Here is a 21,339-nt window from a genome sequence, read left to right on the forward strand (position 1 = left end):
CATTATCGGTATCCATCAGTTGCTCTCTGTTCTGTAACTTCATGATGTCTTCTTCGGACACTTTTGTCTTCCAGGATATCGATGGGTCCGCAGAAATACGTTCCTGATTTAACCCACACTTCGGTAAGTTATCGCATTTTCAGTGGCTCGCCATATAACTCGACGCGAATCCCATAGAAATGTCTGAGACGATTTACGAGGGTTATTCGCAAAGTAAAGAACGATCGGACGCTGATTGGAAAATACAGTGAAAATATGACGAAGCTTTGCTGAGATACGTTGGGCACTGTGTCTAGTACGCCCGTCAATCGCTTTATGTCGCTCTTTTCAGTTCCGAGGTCACAGTAACAACGTAAAGATGGCTAGAAATTAGCGTCTTCCGCCAAGTATGATGGCCTGGCGGAAGATTTCGCCTGAAGCTATGCAGTCCACCAAACATAACTCTCAATGCGGTTCGTTGTACTTGACAATTCTCGGCCGCACTCTTCAGGAGCAATCAAGATTCTCTTGCAGCGTTTTCGATGGTATGTGTTTGATCACCCAAAATACAGCTCATAATTGGCTACCCTTGAGGTTCATCTCTGCTCAAATGAACCGTTGGCTATGAAGACAATGTTTTGACACAGACAACGAGCTGCAATCCAGAGTAGAAATCTGTCGAAAAGCAGTGGCTGCTGTCTTCTATAACTAGAGAATTGAAAAGTTGGTACGACGCTAAGTCTGAGCGGCGACTGTGTAGAGAAGTAGCTGGAAGGTGTGGCTAACCGTTGCAAGTAAAACAGTTTAGATTTTCACTGTGGTTTCCATTTCGCTACCTATCGTTCCCTACTTTCCGAATAGACCTCGTATAACAACAGATGAAAAACAGCAATCAACAACAACTATCTTTGGTAGCTGGACAAGACCAAATCCGCAATGAGTGGCTTAAATTGGAAGTGACCTGCTTTGATAAACTTGCAGACTCTCTCCCTCGCCAAATTGACGTCATCATTAAGGCTAGAAGCGATGTTAGTTTGAGGTCTACTTGGGGTAAATATCTTTTTGTCAGGTCCGCTTAATACCTAGGTCTTTGAGACGGGATTTTAGTTCACCAGCTGTGATGGCTACCGTTATTTTCTGGAGTTACTTGCCTTGTTAGTCAGTCACTTGTCCCATAAGCTACAGTTACCACGAATTCACCATTTCACTGTGAAAACCGAGTTTTTAGTGACACTCTGGCAACGCAAGAACAGTAGTTTTTACTTTAGCTTTAGAAGCTAGCTGTGAAGGTAGCCCCTGACGTGGACAGGGACGTGTGCAGGCGAGAGCGGCAGCTACCAGGAGGCGATGGAGAACGTGGTGCCGCTGCACCCGCTGCGCCACCACCAGCTGCCGCACGGCCACGGCCTGCCGCACCAGCACCACACAGCGGACGTGCACCCGTCGCCGGGCGCGCTCGACCCCTACCACGACCCGGACGGCTACCCGCTGGACTTCGGGCTGCCGCGCGTGCCTCCGCCGCCGCCGCACGCCGCCGCCGTGCCGCCCCCGCACCACCCCTTCATGTACCGCACGCTGCCGCACAGCAGGTCAGTGCGCCACGCGGTGCAAATGCTTGTCAGTTGCCAGCATTATTTCCATCTTGTAACTGTTGATACCTCGTCTTAAGCCTGTACTGCAACGTGCAACTTCGGCTCTACGTGCAATGGCTAATAATTTGAGGTACGTTGAAAGTACTAGAGGAGCCTGCTTCTACTTCAAAATATATCCACTAGCTTTGGCTCAGGTAAGCTGCTTTGGTCGTGACACGACCAATGTTGAATGTGCCGCGCGGCTCTAACTGCAGAAGTAATAAACTGCTTTTCGCACGTTTACGTCATTTTCGTTACCATCGACGTCCAACTTTTCTGTCCAGTGTTATGATGGGAAGGAATGGCAAGATTAGAAACACAAAGAAGGGTACTGAGCTAGAATTCAAAGAAAGTCGTATGTAAGAAACAAAGGAAATGCTACTTTGTCATATCATGACATGATGGAGACCGTGGCTGTTGTTTGAAGACAAATGTTGATGGCGTTAGGACAGCAACCAGCCACAAATTTACTTTCAGTTCCTTTATTCAAAGGGTACCGTTAGCGGTTTAGAATCGTTGTGATTCATCCTGAGACGGTTTACACGCTTTCTTTATGACATGTGGTGTGTTTTTTACAGATTAATTGTCCTACAATATAAATAATACATAATTATAAACACGCCACACACAGATGTTTGCGTTACAGATTCTCGTTGCCTGTGGCTTACGTGAAGCGTGGGTTTGGAGTGTTTGTTTTCATAACATTCGTCCAACAGATGTAAATGCATTCCCACTGCATTATTATTGTTGCACACGTAAATTGTTCTCACTGAACATTTTAGATTTGTCACTGAGAACATTTCTACCACGCACCACATGTTTTGATACATACAATGAGCTTACAAACATATGAGTATCACAAAATTTCAGTGTCTCTGTACTAGTGTAAAAGGCATTACAGTTGCGTAAATGAATATATGATCCTTTCCAGACATAGGACCATCGTCAAATGTTACGATATATCATAGCATCTGTGATTCTCCAGGGCTGCCTCAGCGCATCAGAGATTCCATGCGACGGAGGGTGGATGCATGTATTCTCGCTAACGGAGGACATTTTGAACATTTCCTGTAACAAAGTGTTTGAAGTCACGCTGGTACGTTCTGTTGCTGTGTGTCCATTACATGATTAATGTGATTTGAAGAGAAGTAATAAAATGAGCTCTAACATGGAAAGTAAGCGTTTTCGGACACATGTCCACATAACATATTTTCTTTCTTTGTGTATGAGGAATGTTTCCTGAAAGTTTGGCCGTACCTTTTTGTAACACCTTGTATACCCAAGGGTGGATTGTACTCGCCAGCAACTGACCGAAGTGAAGTCGATTCTTCATCCTCAACGCGGCCCGTGGTGCTAATGGAACTGGCGCAAGTGGCGCCAGCTCGCATCTTTGCGCCTGTGGTGCTTTTTACCTGGCTGTGTCTTGTTCGGGCGACACAACACATGGTACTGAATAGTTGGAACCAATAGCAAGGTCTCTCATTCGCTGCTAACGGTTTACTAATAACTCAGACGACAACTAACAGGAAACATTAAAGATACTTTGGTATGGCTGGTTACACATGTAGTTGACACAAGCAGCGAGTTGTCAAGGCCCGAAATGCAGGAGAGACAGCTTCGGTGAACAACTGAACAACGAGGAGGGAACCAGTCGGATGGTTTGGTGCAAGTTATTATTGCACTCTCAGATGAGCTACTAGATTCAGAACTGAGTTTGTGAGTTGCTTTCAGAACATGGCGTTTGATACAGAACGTCGAAACTGATACCGTGAGAGGCTGTGTGTTCGAATGAAACTCTAATCATGAGGTGGAAAAAAGTCAGTGGGAAGAAATAGTTCATAATCTAACTTAGTCAGCGAAGAAACTACTCACAAACTAAAAAGATTTCTAGGTAAACAGCGATTTAAATTTAGAGGCAATGTTTGTCCAGTAGACGTACCTACAGTAGGCCTAATGTTCGTATAGCTTAACGGACAGTACTGTAGTTTGCGAGACAAATAGTTGGGCGACACAAATATCATCCATGTGACTGATTAACAACCACTGATCTGGTACAACTTGACGGGTATGGTATTTAGGTGATTTTTAACCAACCTTTGCGCAAACACTACGATATATGTGTAGCGCCCCGACTGAAGAAAAGTAGCGATATTAGAAATGTTTTCCTAAGTGCTTATTAAATGTATTAAAAAAGTATCAAATATTCAGTTAGTCAGTCTCAAGCAAGTCACGATAATATCGCTACTACGTACTGCCTCTGCACTGCGTAGGGTACGTAGAATTCTGAGACACCCCGAGATCCTCGACATTCAGTATTTACAGACAAGAACCAATATAACTTTTCTATGTAGGGATGCGTGAAGAAATGTACTTTCGTCCCTCCATTAGATCAAAAACAGATTTCTGTCCATGAAGCAATCCCACATACAGGTTCAGAAAGTTTTAGCCATCGTATTGGTAGTACACGTACGGGTAATGGCACTGACGTAGAAAATAACAATGTAGGAATTTTTTTTACAAAATTTTGTGATCATTTGCAATGTGCTTTCTTTTGTAACATGTATACATCAATAAATATAAATTGTGGAAATCAGGCCACTCTTTATGAAACAAGTTGTAGGTTTATGCCCTTGTTGAAAATAATTCATTCCATAAATTTTTTACAACACATGTAATAAAACACACATCATGCATAAGGAAACATTTACTTGTCGACTGGGATTAGAATCGTATCATGCGTCTGTAGACTACACAGTAAAAAAATTAGCTTTAGATGCAGAAAAAAGAGAAAGATTATGGCTGTTGTCAGTTACTAAAAGGCTGAGTACCTGCGAATAAACTGCCTCTTATATTATGTTTGATGCACACGTTTTCAAGTACACATGTGTAATGTTTCGAGTGCATCCACTGGTAACTTCATTACGCTATACCTCTCTGACTGCCACTCTAACATAACAGATCTGTTGTAAAGTGTTTCACGTTCACTGCAGTTCGGATGAAATGTCAAGGGTCAGTGCCAAGTACCACAGTTTGTTAGAGACGATTGCAGTTGGATACAGCGCCGAGGAACTAGAATATTTGTAAAATGTACATATTGCTGCGGTTACGCTAAACTTTCTCACTTTAACCGGATGACCGATACTGCAATATCGAGTACTGAGCATGGTGCGTGGTCATTGCCAGTGTCCAAAAGCTTCGCTTTACAAAGCGCAATTAAGTGCAGAGAGTCAGATGGTTTTGAAGTCCTCCCTTCGCAGGTTACTGAGGTACAATTTCTATAATAAACTTTCATATCTTGATGTAGAGGCTTGTCTCACTAGGGGTAAGATAGATACTGCCTACAGGAAAATTAAAGAGACCTTTGGAGAGAAGAGAACCACTTGTATGAATATCAAGAGCTCAGATGGCAACCCAGTTCTAAGCAAAGAAGGGAAGGCAGAAAGGTGGAAGGAGTATATAGAGGGTTTATACAAGGGCGATGTACTTGAGGACAATATTATGGAAATGGAAGAGGATGTAGATGAAGACGAAATGGGAGATAAGATACTGCGTGAAGAGTTTGATAGAGCACTGAAAGACCTGAGTCGAAACAAGGCCCCGGGAGTAGACAACATTCCATTTGAACTACTGATGGCCTCGGGAGAGCCAGTCATGAAAAAAATCTACCATCTGGTGAGCACGATGTATGAGACAGGCGAAATACCCTCAGACTTCAAGAAGAATATAATAATTCCAATCCCAAAGAAAGCAGGTGTTGACAGATGTGAAAATTACCGAACTATCAGTTTAATAAGTCACAGCTGCAAAATACTAACGCGAATTCTTTACAGACGAATGGAAAAACTGGTAGAAGCCGACCTCGGGGAAGATCAGTTTGGATTCCGTAGAAATGTTGGAACACGTGAGGCAATACTGACCTTACGACTTATCTTAGAAGAAAGATTAAGAAAAGGCAAACCTACGTTTCTAGCATTTGTAGACTTAGAGAAAGCTTTTGACAATGTTAACTGGAATACTCTCTTTCAAATTCTGAAGGTGGCAGGGGTAAAATACAGGGAGCGAAAGGCTATTTACAGTTTGTACAGAAACCAGATGGCAGTTATAAGAGTCGAGGGACATGAAAGGGAAGCAGTGGTTGGGAAAGGAGTAAGACAGGGTTGTAGCCTCTCCCCGATGTTATTCAATCTGTATATTGAGCAAGCAGTAAAGGAAACAAAAGAAAAATTCGGAGTAGGTATTAAAGTCCATGGAGAAGAAATAAAAACTTTGAGGTTCGCCGATGACATTGTAATTCTGTCAGAGACAGCAAAGGACTTGGAAGAGCAGTTGAACGGAATGGACAGTGTCTTGAAAGGAGGATATACGATGAACATCAACAAAAGCAAAACGAGGATAATGGAATGTAGTCAAATTAAGTCGGGTGATGCTGAGGGAATTAGATTAGGAAATGAGACACTTAAATTAGTAAAGGAGTTTTGCTATTTAGGGAGTAAAATAACCGATGATGGTCGAAGTAGAGAGGATATAAAATGTAGACTGGCAGTGGCAAGGAAAGCGTTTCTCAAGAAGAGGAATTTGTTAACATCGAGTATAGATTTAAGTGTCAAAAAGTCGTTTCTGAAAGTATTTGTATGGAGTGTAGCCATGTATGGAAGTGAAACATGGACGATAACTAGTTTGGACAAGAAGAGAATAGAAGCTTTCGAAATGTGGTGCTACAGAAGAATGCTGAAGATAGGGTGGGTAGATCACGTAACTAATGAGGAGGTTTCGAATAGGATTGGGGAGAAGAGAAGTTTGTGGCACAACTTGACTAGAAGAAGGGATCGGTTGGTAGGACATGTTTTGAGGCATCAAGGGATCACAAATTTAGCATTGGAGGGCAGTGTGGAGGGTAAAAATCGTAGAGGGAGACCAAGAGATGAATACACTAAGCAGATTCAGAAGGATGTAGGTTGCAGTAGATACTGGGAGATGAAGAAGCTTGCACAGGATAGAGTAGCATGGAGAGCTGCATCAAACCAGTCTCAGGACTGAAGACCACAACAACAACATCTTATGACTGACTGCTGCTGTCCGAATTGGAGTATTACTAACAATATCAGGTGTCACTTAATCGTATAGTTTCAAAACCTGTTGAAATGAAAGGACCATCTTATAAGTTATAATTAACAGGGTATTGGCATTGTTTTAAATTATTTTTTGGACGGTTTCTATTCTTTTGCAATTTATTACACACCTTAAGATAGAGGGCAATGAGTCCCGCATTGACTCCTAGCATAGTAAGTGAGGTTTCCCTGTCTCAGTAACAATTTATTGCATTTTGCCTTAAACCTAGGATGCTCATTCTTTAAAAATTTTTCTTGTCAATTTCTTTTAAAAGGTGCCTTTCTAGTGATAGTTACAGGCCAAGGGGACTTGATTTCATTCCAACATCTCCTCTGTAAAAGACATAAAACTTAGTAGCACGCAGTCGCACTGGTTGTGCAAATTCAGTGTTCTACTGAAATCGAGACCGAGGGTTGCGGCAGATACACGAAAAGAATATGGTTAGTAGCAGATTCGTGTATGAGCTCTGTGGTTTGGAAAATTGCGTCCAAAGGCTACTATTACAACTTAAATTTATCGAATGTAATTCCGCCGCTCCAGAAAGCATAGTTACGATAACCTAACGTAGACTACATCAAACTGAATGTCGTGATGTACTGAATGTTGGAACAGGCGGCAATTAACAGTCACGGAAATGGTTAGCCAATTAGCCAACCACATACAGCGAAGGTTTTTGTTGCCACACTACACATTTTATTAAATAAATATGAAAAATAATTCGCTACTTCGGTTACTAGTGAATTACATGTAATATTCGAGGCGAAGGCTCGATTTATTATTGGCGATCACAAGGTAGTCTCTAGCCGATACTATGATCACACTAAAAGAGACGGTAACTAATAAGTAGAAAACTCTGTTTGTGACGAAACTCGTATGAACCACTGTCACTGCAACTTCCTACTGAGTAGTAGTTTTAAGTAACTCATTGCCGTCCAAATGTAGTTTTAGGGCGTCCAGGTCTGTTTACTAATAAAATACGTATGACGTATTCCAGTCAGCGGGCTTCATATTTGCTTTTTAGGTCTGCAGTATGTTATGGCCTTCAGAGAGTTAAAGCTCCATCTTCAGATATCTTTTTTACAATCCATTGAATCAGCTATGGAATTCAGCGGTCAAATCGTACACCATACACAAGGAAGTTATGATGTGCTAGACGACTACAGATATACTGATGTCGGGATACTTACGGCTGTCCGACAAACTAACGGTGTTGCGAGGCATGTAACTCAAGAGACAGTTTTTAAGATAGGTGATCGCCAATATACATGAATACATTGTTATTGTTAATATCCGACGAAATCTGTTAGAAATAAATATGAATGTGACGGATAATTAAACTATTACCGAAAGTAAACGGTCTTCACCTAGACATAAATGCCGTTCTTTCCAGTCAGTATCGATCTTGTCAGTCAGTACATCTGTTGTGAACTATCTCCGCCTAGACATAAATGTCGTTCTTTGCAGTCAGTATCGTTCTTGTAAGTCAGTACATCTGTTGTGAGGTTCCACAGTACACATTCTCTGAGAAAGTTACTCTTTTGCTACCTGAATTCCGTAGTTAATTGACTAGATAACCAAACGGATATGCGAAGATGGAGTATAAAACTCTCAAGTAGGTAGCATGCTGCACATGGTTGGAATACGTCAAACACATACAGTAGTTTAGGGAAAAAAAAAACAGTCGTAATAAAGAAGTCAGTTACCGCTGAAATGATTTCTCAATACTAGTTTATTTTCCGACACAATTATGTACGATTTGAACAAGAAATTATCTGTTTCCGCCGTTATAGGCCATCTTCAGGTCATGAAAAGGAAGTTGTAGTTCAGTCCCAAATACTGAAGAAAGAACACTGACGAGGTGGTCCTCTCATTGTGTGAGACTACGAACTCAGCGGTATAGAACAATGTTTTAAAGTATCTTCTAAAGGTGAACTGCATGAAATAGGACTCCGCCCTCTATTTTGAAATAAACTACATCTTCCTAATTATCGTCTGTAGATGACTGTCGACGACCGAAACCGCTAGCTTCTTGTTGGAATCATGTGTTGCTATTAAACAGGCATGGCTTTGCTCGCGTATCGAAGGTCGGACGACTTTGCTGGCGTGGCGGTAGTAAATTACATAGACAAACCTTCCCCTTGAGGCTGTCTAACTATTAATGATACACCGTTTACAAACAGATTTCCACGTGGTTTGTAGACGCATCCACAAACTATCGGTTGTGGCTACAGACTGTTGTAGACTAAATATTGCCGACTGACCACATCCCAGACAATCTCCGCACATCCTTCGTCTGGAGGCACTGGACAATTGTTACTGTTACTGTGTATTATGTGTAATAAGGCTAACACCATTAGCTGTATTTTACTAGTTTTGTTCATATGGTACCGGTGTCGGTGTTACAGTACATCTTCAGGCCTCTCTTTGAATCTGAAGCCAGTTGTCGCCCCAGGTGATCAGAAGTGTGGCAGATGCCGCTTTCTTTGGACGTTCTGCAAAAGGTATGGTGGTGGTTCCCGGTATCAAAGTGATCACCCAGAGTCTTAGAGGAGCCTGAAGATGGTAACTCTGAAACCATACGCATGTGAATAAAACCTGTAAATGTAAATGATGGTTCTGGCCTTATTACATACTACATGTCCCAGACATGTTCGATGGCCGACGTATCAGGCGAATTTGCAGGCCGGGGAAGAAGTGGTACGTGTCGTTCATCGAAGAAGTCTTACACAATCTTCATCACCTGCGGTCGGACATTGTTCTGCTGAAATATGGCATGTAGAGCTGCCTGCGTGGGGAGGTGATGTCTCGGTTCCTAAACCTCACTGATAGCGATTGCTATTCAGATTGCCCTCAGTACAGAGCTGGCGAGATACGATTGGCATATTATACCCAGAGATATCCCAAATCATCTGGATATTATCAGACGTCCGAATACACAGCCATGAATGCAAGGCGTTGACGCTTTGTTGTATTCAGAAGCGCAAAGTGATTTTAAGCTTGACGCGGTACAAGAAAACTTGTACTCCAGATTACATTTCTACAACTTTATTTCCTTCCATTTTAAGTACGTACCACAGTTTTATCGTTGTTTCTGGACCCCAGCAAGAGAGTGTCACCAGTTGTTCCACCGTTTTCCATGCTAGGGTTTTCAAAGTACGTCTTCCGCCACCATTTACAAATTATGATGCGGAACTCTATGACATTATGATGACAATGGAGAGGATTCACAGGCAGCACATTACGAGGTTTTTTGTCTGTTCTGACTCGCTTAGTTCACCATAGGCACTTCACCAAATATATCCAGTAGACCAGTTGAGTCGGGTCATCCATGACTCCTTACAGCGGCTCCAAAACCGTGGCAAGGATGTGATCTTATGCTGGCTACCTGGCCACAGCGGGATACAAGGAAACGACATGGCCACAAAGCGGCCAAGGAAGGATGTCGGGTTGGTGTTGTCGTCAATGTCCCATCCCACTGAACACCGTCATCTTATTTTCTGACAGGCGCATCACGCGTCAGTGGGAGACTGAATAGTTGAAGGAGACAAAAAGCAAACTGCGGTCGTTCAAATCAGCCAACAGGCATGGCGGACGTAATGTTAGCTTCACCGCTGGAAGACGGGTCTGCTTACCAGGTTGCTCATTGGTTATCACTTTAACACGTGGCGTCCTCTTCTGGCGGGAGGATCGACAACTCTGTGAGGCTTGTGGTATGCTACTATCAGTTCAGAATATTTTGGCAACGCGTGTCTTACATACTGATTTCAGAGCAGCCCCCCAGTCTCGATGGAGGTCTGGCCACCATCCTCACCGATCTGATTCTAGTGCTGCAAGAGTGGCGACATTTTGAGAGCTGTCAGGACTCATCCCTAAAAAGGTGATGAAGGGAGGCAGACTTTAATGCATTTTAAACTGCTCCGCATGAGGGGACAGCCATCGTCCCCATCCATGGGAGTGGCATGCTGCCTTTTCGTCAGGACGCTGATGATAGTGATGTTGAGCGCCCTCACCTATGACCATCATCATCATCATCCCAAATCATCACACGTGTCGTTTTCCTGCTAGCCAGCTCAGTAGTGTAATATGCCCAATTGAATTCTAACGCGTAGGCGGCGAACAGTGAAAAACAAGTTGAAGCGGACCTCGTCCGAATACACATTACATGTTGCCATTTGCCCACTGTAGTTTGAGTTGTTGATTATTTCTGGCTAGATGAAGCCGACGCAATGGCATACGTCGCACCAATCCAACCCTAAGGAGAAGGCGTTAAAACGTAGACACGATCATGTCCACAACTGTTGCAATGCTCTTACATCGAGCTAACGCTGTAGGCGAAGCTGTAGTGCCTATTACTTCCAAGCGAACAACATCTCGATGTGTGGCCACATGGTGTGGTCACTCTGTCGTCGCTGTGTACGACCCTCTTTTATGCAGCGGTTCCACGAGCGCATCACTGCCGTATCAACGTTCCCTGTACAAGCCGCAGTTTCACTTTACGTAAAACTATTTTGCGGTACCCCACTTATTCTGCTGCATTCTAGCTCACTCACATGCTGATATTTCCCTGTTTGTCGGCGGCGAGGCTTGCGAGCACCTGATTGTGCGTTCCCATTTCTTTTGATGGATCGGAACGGACTGAGCCTGGTGTAATAGTGACCTATGCGGTCGTATAAAAGAGGGCCTGCTGGGTCTATGGTCGCGCTCCCTCTCTGCAACATTAGTCTCCTATTATGATTCTACGGTATGTCGTTACCTCTGAACTATAACTTCCAAAGACCTTTTGTTGGTTATTATAAATATTTCGGTCGTAAAGTTTCTTATAGCTTTATTACTTAATAAGTTTTCTCGTGTGCTGTAGCCAAATTTTTCTAGCATTAAAATTACAATTACTTAATCTACTGCTAGTGGTTATGGTTTTGTTACAAATTTGGTTTTCATTTAATTACTCGAAAACTATTCGAGGTAGCTTTAAGAGGTCTCTAGGTACTTATTTTTAGGTTGAACTGAAGCATCATATAAATTTTTACATTTCTGAGTCTAATATTTAGCTTCTTCAATTTTTCTTAAAAACGTGGAGTCCGACTATAATTTTTATTCTATCCTGTTGAAACTTGCACCATCTATTTTTGATATGCATTTTCTCATTATGACCAAATTCTGGCTCACTAACTTTATGACTTAGCGTTATTTTCTTGAAACGGCGTTGTTATGAAAACTATTGATGTAGTTACTTTAAGACTTGACATTTAAAACGTTATTACAAGTTAGTATATGTGGACAAAGATTGAAGAATAAATTTTGGCTTTTAATTTTATACTTAATTATGGTGCAATACTTGTGCGCTACGCGCAGACGCGTTAAGGTGACGTGGAGCTACTAGCAGTGAACTGGGGTAAGTCCCGGAACACCCGCTCGCCTCTGTATCTCGCAAGCGATACAGCGCTTGTTTCACCTACAGGTATCCACCTACTTTTGATAAGATAGCGTACACAACGCTGGTCTCCTCTGCTCTCAATGGGTGACAGGAAACATACCAAGGCATTACCAGTACTTCAATATAGGGGAGAGCGGGGCAACGCCGTACAGCGGAGTAATACCGTGCACCGCTTTATCCAGTTTCCCAGAGAGCGCTGCATGGTGCTGCGACATAGCGAAAGTAACTATAATCGGACACAAAGGGGTCTATATCGTTCAACGGCACAGACGTCTTCGACAATCGGTTCCAACTGATTTCGACTGTTTTCTTACAAAATAACAAGATAATAAGTCTAGAGGTGAGCAAAATATGTAATAGCAACAATATTTAAAGTAGCTCTATTTAATTACGCATTTCTTGATCTTCTTTTAAACATCAAATGCTAGACGTTAAATTTCGTGATTGTTGGGTTAGAATTTAAAATGGCGAGTCATGTTGTCTCGGGGCAATACCGTGCCCGAAGCACGGAATTTTGAAATTTTCGTGAACTACATATTTGGAAGTGTTTGTGTGTGTATGTGTGTCATCTTACAAGTTTTCCTTGTGTAGTGCATGTGAGACAGCTGAAAACTATATTCGCGACTACTGCCATTAAAACAGGGGATAAATGTGTTCAGAGACTAGTTGACATCAAAATCCAATAATTTTGTTTTACGAGTAAAAGGATTTTCCGTCTTTAGAAACTTCAATGAGTTGTAAAATTTATGTGTTTCAATTCTAAATAAATTCTGAATTCCTAATTTCTTAATTTGATTTATTCTTACAGAGATTTTGTCATTTTATGTGCAATGCTGTATCATAAGATATATTGTGCGGTATTACCCCACCCCTCGGGGTAATACCGTGCAATGTAACACTTTTGTAAAACAGCTGTAGGAACGTAAATCGGTATAATATAGCAAATATGAAGCCATAAACGTGTGGGGCATTGATTTCTTGTCCAAAAAAAAGGTTTTCAGCATTTCAATTGAGTTCGAAAAATACGAAATATTGGAAAAATGGCTTACGTGCACGGTATTTCCCCGCTCTCCCCTAACACACTCAGCACACGCCATTCAGCTCACCGGCAACGAAATTTGCCGAAAAGTTTGTCACACTCCACCATGCATGAACCGAGGTCTGTGGAGCAGCTGGAGGTAGGCAGTGTGTAAGCAGTGGCGGCGCTGTCCTCTGTGAGTGCAGGTCGGTGGGGGCTGCGACGCCGTCGGCGCGGTTCTCTCGCGAGGCGGAGTTCCTGGCGCGCACGGCCTACGACCTGCACTACAGCCCACCCGACGTGCGCTACACGCTGGAGGGGTACCCGGCGCCGGCACCCGCGCTGCCGCCCTTCCCCGGCCCCGCGCAGGACTCCACAGGGTAGGTCGGATTACTGCTCACCACACGCTCACTGCCGCTCCTCTGCTTGCCACCTGCAGTCCAGTGCTGCAACTGGCAGGGTCGCCACATGAAACGACACCTTAGAAAAATTTATGAATCATTGTGCTGGTAAACCCCTTACGTTATTTGATTTTCAAACAGCTGAGCAAAACTGAACGTACTCAGACATTTCTCTCTTTACGTATTATGATCATAGCGCTCTGTATGAAAATCATTGGCTGTGATGTGTGAAGTCTGTGGCTGGTTTGCATTGTTGGATTTTGCTATTGTAGTGTTGGGCAGTTGGCTGTTAAAAGTGGTGGATGTGGGGAGAGAGATGGCGGAGTTTTGAGAGTGGATTATCTGGACGTGTGTCCATCAGAGACAGTAAATTTGTCAGACTGGATGTCATATATTATGACTTTTGAACACTATTGAGGTAAATACATTATTTGTTCTCTATCAAAATCTTTCATTTACTAACTATGCCTATCAGTAGTTAGTGCCTTCAGTAGTTAGAATCTTTTATTTAGCTGGCAGCATTGGCGCTCGCTCTATTGCAGTAGATCGAATAATGAAGATTTTTGTGAGGTAAGTGATTTGTGAAAGGTATAGGTTATTGTTAGTCAGGGCCTTTCTTCTGTAGCGATTATTAAAAGTCGGACTGCCTTGCGCTAAAAATATTGTGTGTCAGTTTAGTGATAATCAGAATAAGTAAAGAGAGAAATGTCTGAGTACGTTCAGTTTTGTTCACTTGTTTGAAAATCTAATAACGTAAGGGGTTTACGAGCACAATCATTCATACATTTTTCTAAGGTGACGTTTCAAACTTCAACCCAAGAGATCCCCGCTTTTCTGCTTGTTTGGCTCTTCGAACGATACTTTTACAAATGATAATTTGTCGAAAATGAACATGGTATGACCGTCGCTATGTAAAAACATAGACTACTTCTTAAAATAAAGTGAAAATAGGAATCTGCCACCGTTTATAGTGCTATTTGTGAGGTATAAATAGCACCACTACAGGTTCCGAATCAATAGTTTAATCCTCTTACAACCCGCCCAGATAACCGTGCTCATTAGAGCGAGGTGACAAAAGTCATGGAATAACAATATGCACATATACAGATGGCGGTAGTATCGCCTGCATATGATACACTACTGGCCATTAAAATTGCTACACCACGAAGATGACGTCCTACAGGCGGGAAATATAACCGACAGGAAGAAGATGCTGTGATATGCAAATGATTAGCTTTTCAGAACTTTCACACAAGGTTGGCGCCGGTGGTGACACCTACAACGTACTGACATCAGGAAAGTTTCCAAACTATTTCTCATACACAATCAGCAGGTGACGATCATAGCCTGGTGAAACGTTGTTGTGATGCCTCGTGTAAGGAGGGGAAAAGCGTACCATCACGATTCCGACTTTGATAAAGGTCGCAATGTAGCCTGTCGCGATTGCGGTTTATGGTATAGCGACATCGCTGCTCGCATTGGTCGAAATACAAAGACTGTTAGCAGAATATGGAATCGGTTGGTTCAGGAGGGTAATAAGGAACGCCTTGCTGGATCCCAACGGCCTCGTATCACTAGCAGTCGAGATGGCATGCATCTTATCCGCATGGCTGTAATGGATCGTGCAGCCACCTCTCGATCCCTGAGTCAACACATGGGGACGTCTGCAAGACAACAAACATATGCACGAACAGTTCGACGACGTTTGCAGCAGCATGGACTATCAGCTCGGAGACCACGTCTGCTGTTACCCTTGACGCTGCATCACAGACAGACGCACTTACGATGGAGTACTCAACGACGAACCTGGGTGCACGAATGGCAAAACGTCATTTTTTCGGATGAATCCAGCTCTATTTACAGCATCTTGATGGTCGCATACGTGTTTGGCGACATCACGGTGAACGCACATTGGAAGCGTGTATTCGTCACCACCATATTGGCGTATCACCCGGCGTGATGGTATGGGGTGTCATTGGTTACACGCCTCGATCATCTCTTGTTCGCAATGGCGTCACTTCGAACAGTGGACGTAATATTTCAGCTGTGTTACGACCCGTGGCTCTACCCTTCATTCGATCCCTGTGAAACCCTACATTTCAGCTGGGTAATGCACGACCGCATGTTGCACGTCCTGTACGGGCCTTTCTCGATAAAGAAAATGTTCGACTACTGCCCTGGCGAGCACATTCTCCAGATCGCTTACCAACTGAAAACGCCTGGTCAATGGTGGCCGAGCAACTGGCTCGTCACAAGAGGCTACGCCAGTCACTACACTTGATGAACTGTGGTATCGTGTTGAAGCTGAATGGGCAGCTGTACCTGTATACGGCGTCCAAGCTCTGTTTGACTCCATGCCCAGGCGTATCGAAGCCGTTATTAGGCCAGAGGTGGTTGTCCTGGGTACTGATTTCTCAGGATCTATGCACTGAAATTGCGTGAAAATGTAATCACATGACAGTTGTAGTACAATATATTTGTCCAATGAATACCTGTTTATCATCTGCATTTCTTCTTGGTGTAGTAATTTTACTTGCCACTAGTGTATAAAAAGACAATGCACTGGCGGAACTGTTATATGTACGAAGGTGATGCGTGCGAAAAGGTATCTGATGTGATTATGGCCGCACAATGGGATTTAAGAGAATAAAATTAAAATAATAGCCGTCTTCGGTCGCAAAAATGGAGTCTTTTGACCTATGTGTTCAAACATGGCTCTGAGCACTACGTTGCTAAACAAATCTTAAGTTTTCTGCTCAGCTACCAAAGCACGAGGCAACTAGCGCTGCTGAACTACAGTGCAGTTTGCTGGTTAATGATAAATGGTTCACATGGTTAAAATGGTTCTAAGCACTATGGGACTTAACATCTGAGGTCATCAGTCCCCTAGACTTAGAACTACTCAAACCTAACTAACCTAAGGACATCACACACATTCATGCCCGAGGCTGGATTCGAACCTGCGACCGTAGCAGTCGCGCGGTTCCGAACTGAAGCGCCTAGAACCGCTCGGCCACCACGGCCGGCTGACCTAGGTGTCGGCACCGCTATGAGTGCCTTCATCAGATGTAAATCACTTAAACAGGCATCAGTGTCTGACGCTACGTAGCTCGGAGCGTATGAGGAGCCCTTAGTGGCTTTCCTGCTTTGTATTCTGCTTTAAAATTTTTGTGATTAAAGCTTTATCGCTTGATGTGTGATTTTATACGTGACGTGACGTTTGAGTGTTATACTTCTGATGAAGGCACCTATAGCAGTGCCGAAACGTAGGTCAAAAGTCTCCTTTTTTGCGACCGAGGGCTGCTATTTGTTTTAATTTTGTTTTGTAAACTGAGGATGACCATGCAGGCACGTTCAAAACTTTAGGAATTAGCAGACTTTGACCGCGGAACGGTAACTGAAGCTAGACGCTTGGGATACGCCATTTCGGGAATCGTTAGGGGACTCCGCCATTGCGGAGCGAATAATTTGACCACCCAGACCGCCTGATATGGATCCCATCGAACACTTATGGGAAATAATCGAAAGGTCAGTTCGTGCACAAAATCCTACGCTGGCAACACTTCTGCCATACACGAATGTCAGGCATTACCTCTCACCGCGGACAGCAGTGTCCGACGGCCTTCACTTAAAGACCGAGAACAGATGCGTCTTCGTAGAGTTGTCAGTGCTGAAAGACAAGCAACAGTGCATGAAATAACCGTGGAGAGCAATGTGGGACGACGAACGTATCCGTTTGGACAGTGCCGCGAGTTTTGGCGTTAATCGCTTGTGGCCGACGTGAGTGCCTTTGCTATCAGCACGACATCGCCTGCAGCGTCTCTCTTGGGCTCGTGACCATATCGGTTGCACCCTACTCGACTGGAAAAACGTGTCCTGGTCAGATGAGTCCCGATTTCAGTCGCCAAGAGCTGATGGTAGTGTTCCAGTATGGCGCAGACCCACTAAGTCATTGCCCCAAATTGTCGACAAGGCACTCTGCTAGCTGGTGACGCCTGCGTAATGGTGTGGGCTGTGCTTACATAGGATGGACCGGATCCTCTGGATCAACTGAACCGATCATTGACTGAAAATTGCTATGTTCTGCTACTTGGAGACCTTTTGAAGCCATTCATGGACTTCATGTTTCCAAACATGTCACCAGGCCACAGTTGTTCGCAATTGGTTTGAACAGTTCGAGCGAGTAATTTGACCAACCAGACGTCTGACATGAATCCTATTGAAAGTTTATGGGACATAACCTGGAGGTACGTTCGTGTACAAAATCCTACACTGGCAACACTTCCGCGATTGTGAACGGCTTTAGAGGCAGCATTGCTCAATATGTCTGCAAGGGACTTCTAACAACTTGAGTCCATGCTACATCGAGTTGCTGCACAACGACAGGCAAATGGAGGTCCAACACTATTTCAAGACGTATCCCATGACTTTTGTCACTTCACTGTGTAATGCAGCGCAAGAAATTCAGCATAATGATTTTCCAGTTTTTCGCTTGTTTGGCTCTTCAAGTTGTCGACAGTTAACATGGTGAGACCGTGGCTGTTTGAAAATGCTGGTTGATTCGTACAATAAAGTTTAAACATCGACCAGCTACTATTAAAATGCTATTTACCATCGATGAACAGTGCCACTACTAGTTCCAGACAACAGGTTAATTCACATATAGTTGTTCACAGGCTGTGGCGAAAGTTCTATAACAGAAAACGATGTAAGAAAAATTATTGTTTTCTTGTAAATAGACCAAACAGTGTTTTACAATTCCGTAAACAATTTAATAACATAAGAAGTGAATTAGTTTTGTGTTACTTACATCTAAAATATATTTATAGAACTGGACGCTGCTTTTGAAAAATTGTTTATTTGGGCAGACAATATTTAAGCTTTTTAGGACTTTGCAAGCACAGATACACACATAGTTTAGAGCACAACAAACCAGCATGCGCGCGCCCACGCACACGCATACACAAACACACACACACACACACACACACACACACACACACACAAACACACACACACACACACACACACGGGCGCGCACGCGAAAGCTATGTATCAGTGCATATTAGTAGCTATGTTATCAAAATTGGCGGTAGATGAGATTATGAGGATTTCATGGTTGTATTATATGTTACAGAGTCAGCTACCAACCAGTAACTTGACGACATTTCTCTTTCATACACCTTCCGTTCCTTTCCATTACCGGTTTCTAATATTTTGTTCATGAAAAGGTATCTGAATAGTACTTACAGTACATACCGTTTATTGGCTGTTGAATTCTTTGAATGGCGTGGTGAATTACCGTGAAAGCACTGAAGAACGTGGGTATTTTATAATGCAATGGGACAAATTTTTGCTGTTTTATAGCGAACCCTGTCGTAAAATAGCAGAACCCTCGTAACGTCGTACTGCTAGACCTTATTTTTAAATATTCACTATTTTGAAGAATATGTAATACCAAATACAAGTCAAAAATACAAAAAAAGCATAAATTTCGCACGTGTAGTATGAAGATACAAAGTGGCTTCTTGAAAATATTTAACAGATGGGGAATAAAATGCTATCAATATTATGCTAAACTTTTCAAAAATATTTAACAACTTTCGGCAGTAATTGCGTTATACATGACGTATTTCCGGCAAATATCGATATTACTTTCCCCCCCCCTTTAACTCATCTATGATAGAAAATATAAACAACACGTTTTTCAGCTCATTTGCTTGCTTTCAGTGGAGGTGGAACATATGGCATTAGTGTGAAGTTTCGCTGTTCAGTTCGTTAGTGCAAATGGTGATTAACTTTTAACTCTGTGCAGCTGCGATTATGATTAAAAACCATCCTATATAGTAACATAGATGTGTGTATTCAGTATTTCGTGCTACACTTAAATGTAACGGACCCCTTCAAAGCAGCTGGGTCACATTTCCTATAAGTATATAGTACATATGAACAAAAGTACATGAGGAAGTAAGTTTATTACACAGCTACAACTTGAATTTATGCTCGATTTTGATTTCCTTTAAGAAACTTCTTCAGTTTTAATGTTATCTCTGCTGAGCAGTATGGTATTCCCAGCATTCAACAACTGATTCACGTTCTAACTTTAAATATAATGCAGCGTTCTGATCATGAAGGAAGTTAAAGTAACATATGATGAATGTAGTGCTTGGTAGCTGTTTGTGGCAAATATTAGTTTTCTGTAAATTTTTCGCTTACGGCGACCGTGACTTTTCCATTGCATTAGTAACGGTTGTGCGTGGTGAATGATGGGAGGTGAACACGAGTAATCGTGATTCGGATGTGGATACCCAATCATTTCCCTCATTCGTAATTTTCTATGCTTTGTAAGTGAAAATAAATTACATTTTGTACAACCTAAGCATTTAGGTTCCAACCAAACCTCCATCTCGGAAATCGTGATATACTACGGAAAAATGTGAAAGTTTGTGTTAAAAGTGACTGTAAACTCTTTTGCAGCTCCTGATCTCAGGTCCCACCCTAACCACCACCACGGAAATTGTGACGTATTCGTAAGAACACCAAATATCTGTGACAATCAAGATTATAAGGTTGTGCGATTGTCTTTGGGTAGCATATATAACCCGACTGGCTACGAATTTTCGAAATTATGGAACAAATACCAAATAACCGTCGAAGACGCAATGTTAATTTTCATTATTGACGACTTATTTCGAGCCTAAGCGCGTTACCAAATCATTCTAAAAAAAGAGAAACCGAATAGTAAGTGCTCTGTGCACTATAAAACAGTGTCACAGTAGAAAGATAACTGATGACAATTCGTGTACACCACTAAGCTATGGAATACCATCCATTTCGACGGCCACATGACTGTTCATTCTAGCTAAACACATCTTGTAAAGCAGTGCAGGACTGAACTTTTGCACCCATATGAGACGTTGTGTTGCGGAAAGTATTAGGAAGAGTAGGACAAGGAGCGCTAATCAGAAGAGCCCCGTGTAGCAGCAGCTTTATTTCACATTTATTATCTCTTTTTAATTTTATCACGTGTGGTAACAAACCTTACATAGTACATATTCCAAATACAAGCAAAAATCTTTACATGAAGATATTTAAGCTACAATTTGTAGCGGAAGAAGAAAGGCGCCTATACGTCATCATGCCAGCGCCGTACTCGGCAACCCAATGAAACAGACTTTCAACGTTTCTACGACGCTAGTAATACAATATATATATATATATATATATATATATATATATATATATATATATATATATATATAAATCGAAACACCAACAAATAGATCCACAAACATATATTTTTACAAACAACTGAATACGATACTGCGAGATATGGAACTTGAACATTATTAAAGAGATAGATGATTAACTTCAAGTTTATTAAAACCAGACATACAGGTATGAAACAATTACATGAAGTCAGATACAAAATAGTAGTAAACCACATAGTCATGTGTAAACCATTATATAAAGTCGCAAATAAAAGAAAACAAAGTACGACATGCAAGACACGAAAGTGCATCATGAACAAAATCGCACAGGCAGCTTTAAAATATGAAAACATGAAAATTAGATAAACCACACAGTCAGGTATAAAACCATTGTACACAATCGGACATAAATTACAGACAACGTATTCATATTAGAAGTACATGTCTTTGAGTAATTGGAAACAAAACTCCATATCCACAGAAAGACCATATATTGACACAGTTTGAATATTATCGTACATACACGTACGGTTTTTATCACATTGTAGAACTCGAT

General features: G+C 42.3%; 1 protein-coding gene across 1 annotated transcript in view; it reads left to right on the forward strand.

Moving 5' to 3' along the window:
* LOC126092697 (leucine-rich repeat-containing protein 24-like) overlaps positions 1-21,339 on the forward strand; it is a 67,166-nt gene that overhangs the window by 40,249 nt on the left and 5,578 nt on the right. The window contains exons 3-4 of the mRNA XM_049908420.1: positions 1,301-1,484; positions 13,378-13,551. Of these exons, the coding sequence (XP_049764377.1) occupies positions 1,301-1,484; positions 13,378-13,551 (358 nt within the window). The remainder of the gene's footprint in view (positions 1-1,300; positions 1,485-13,377; positions 13,552-21,339) is intronic.

Source organism: Schistocerca cancellata, chromosome 7, assembly GCF_023864275.1.
Source record: "Schistocerca cancellata isolate TAMUIC-IGC-003103 chromosome 7, iqSchCanc2.1, whole genome shotgun sequence".
In the NCBI taxonomy this organism is placed as follows: domain Eukaryota; kingdom Metazoa; phylum Arthropoda; class Insecta; order Orthoptera; family Acrididae; genus Schistocerca; species Schistocerca cancellata.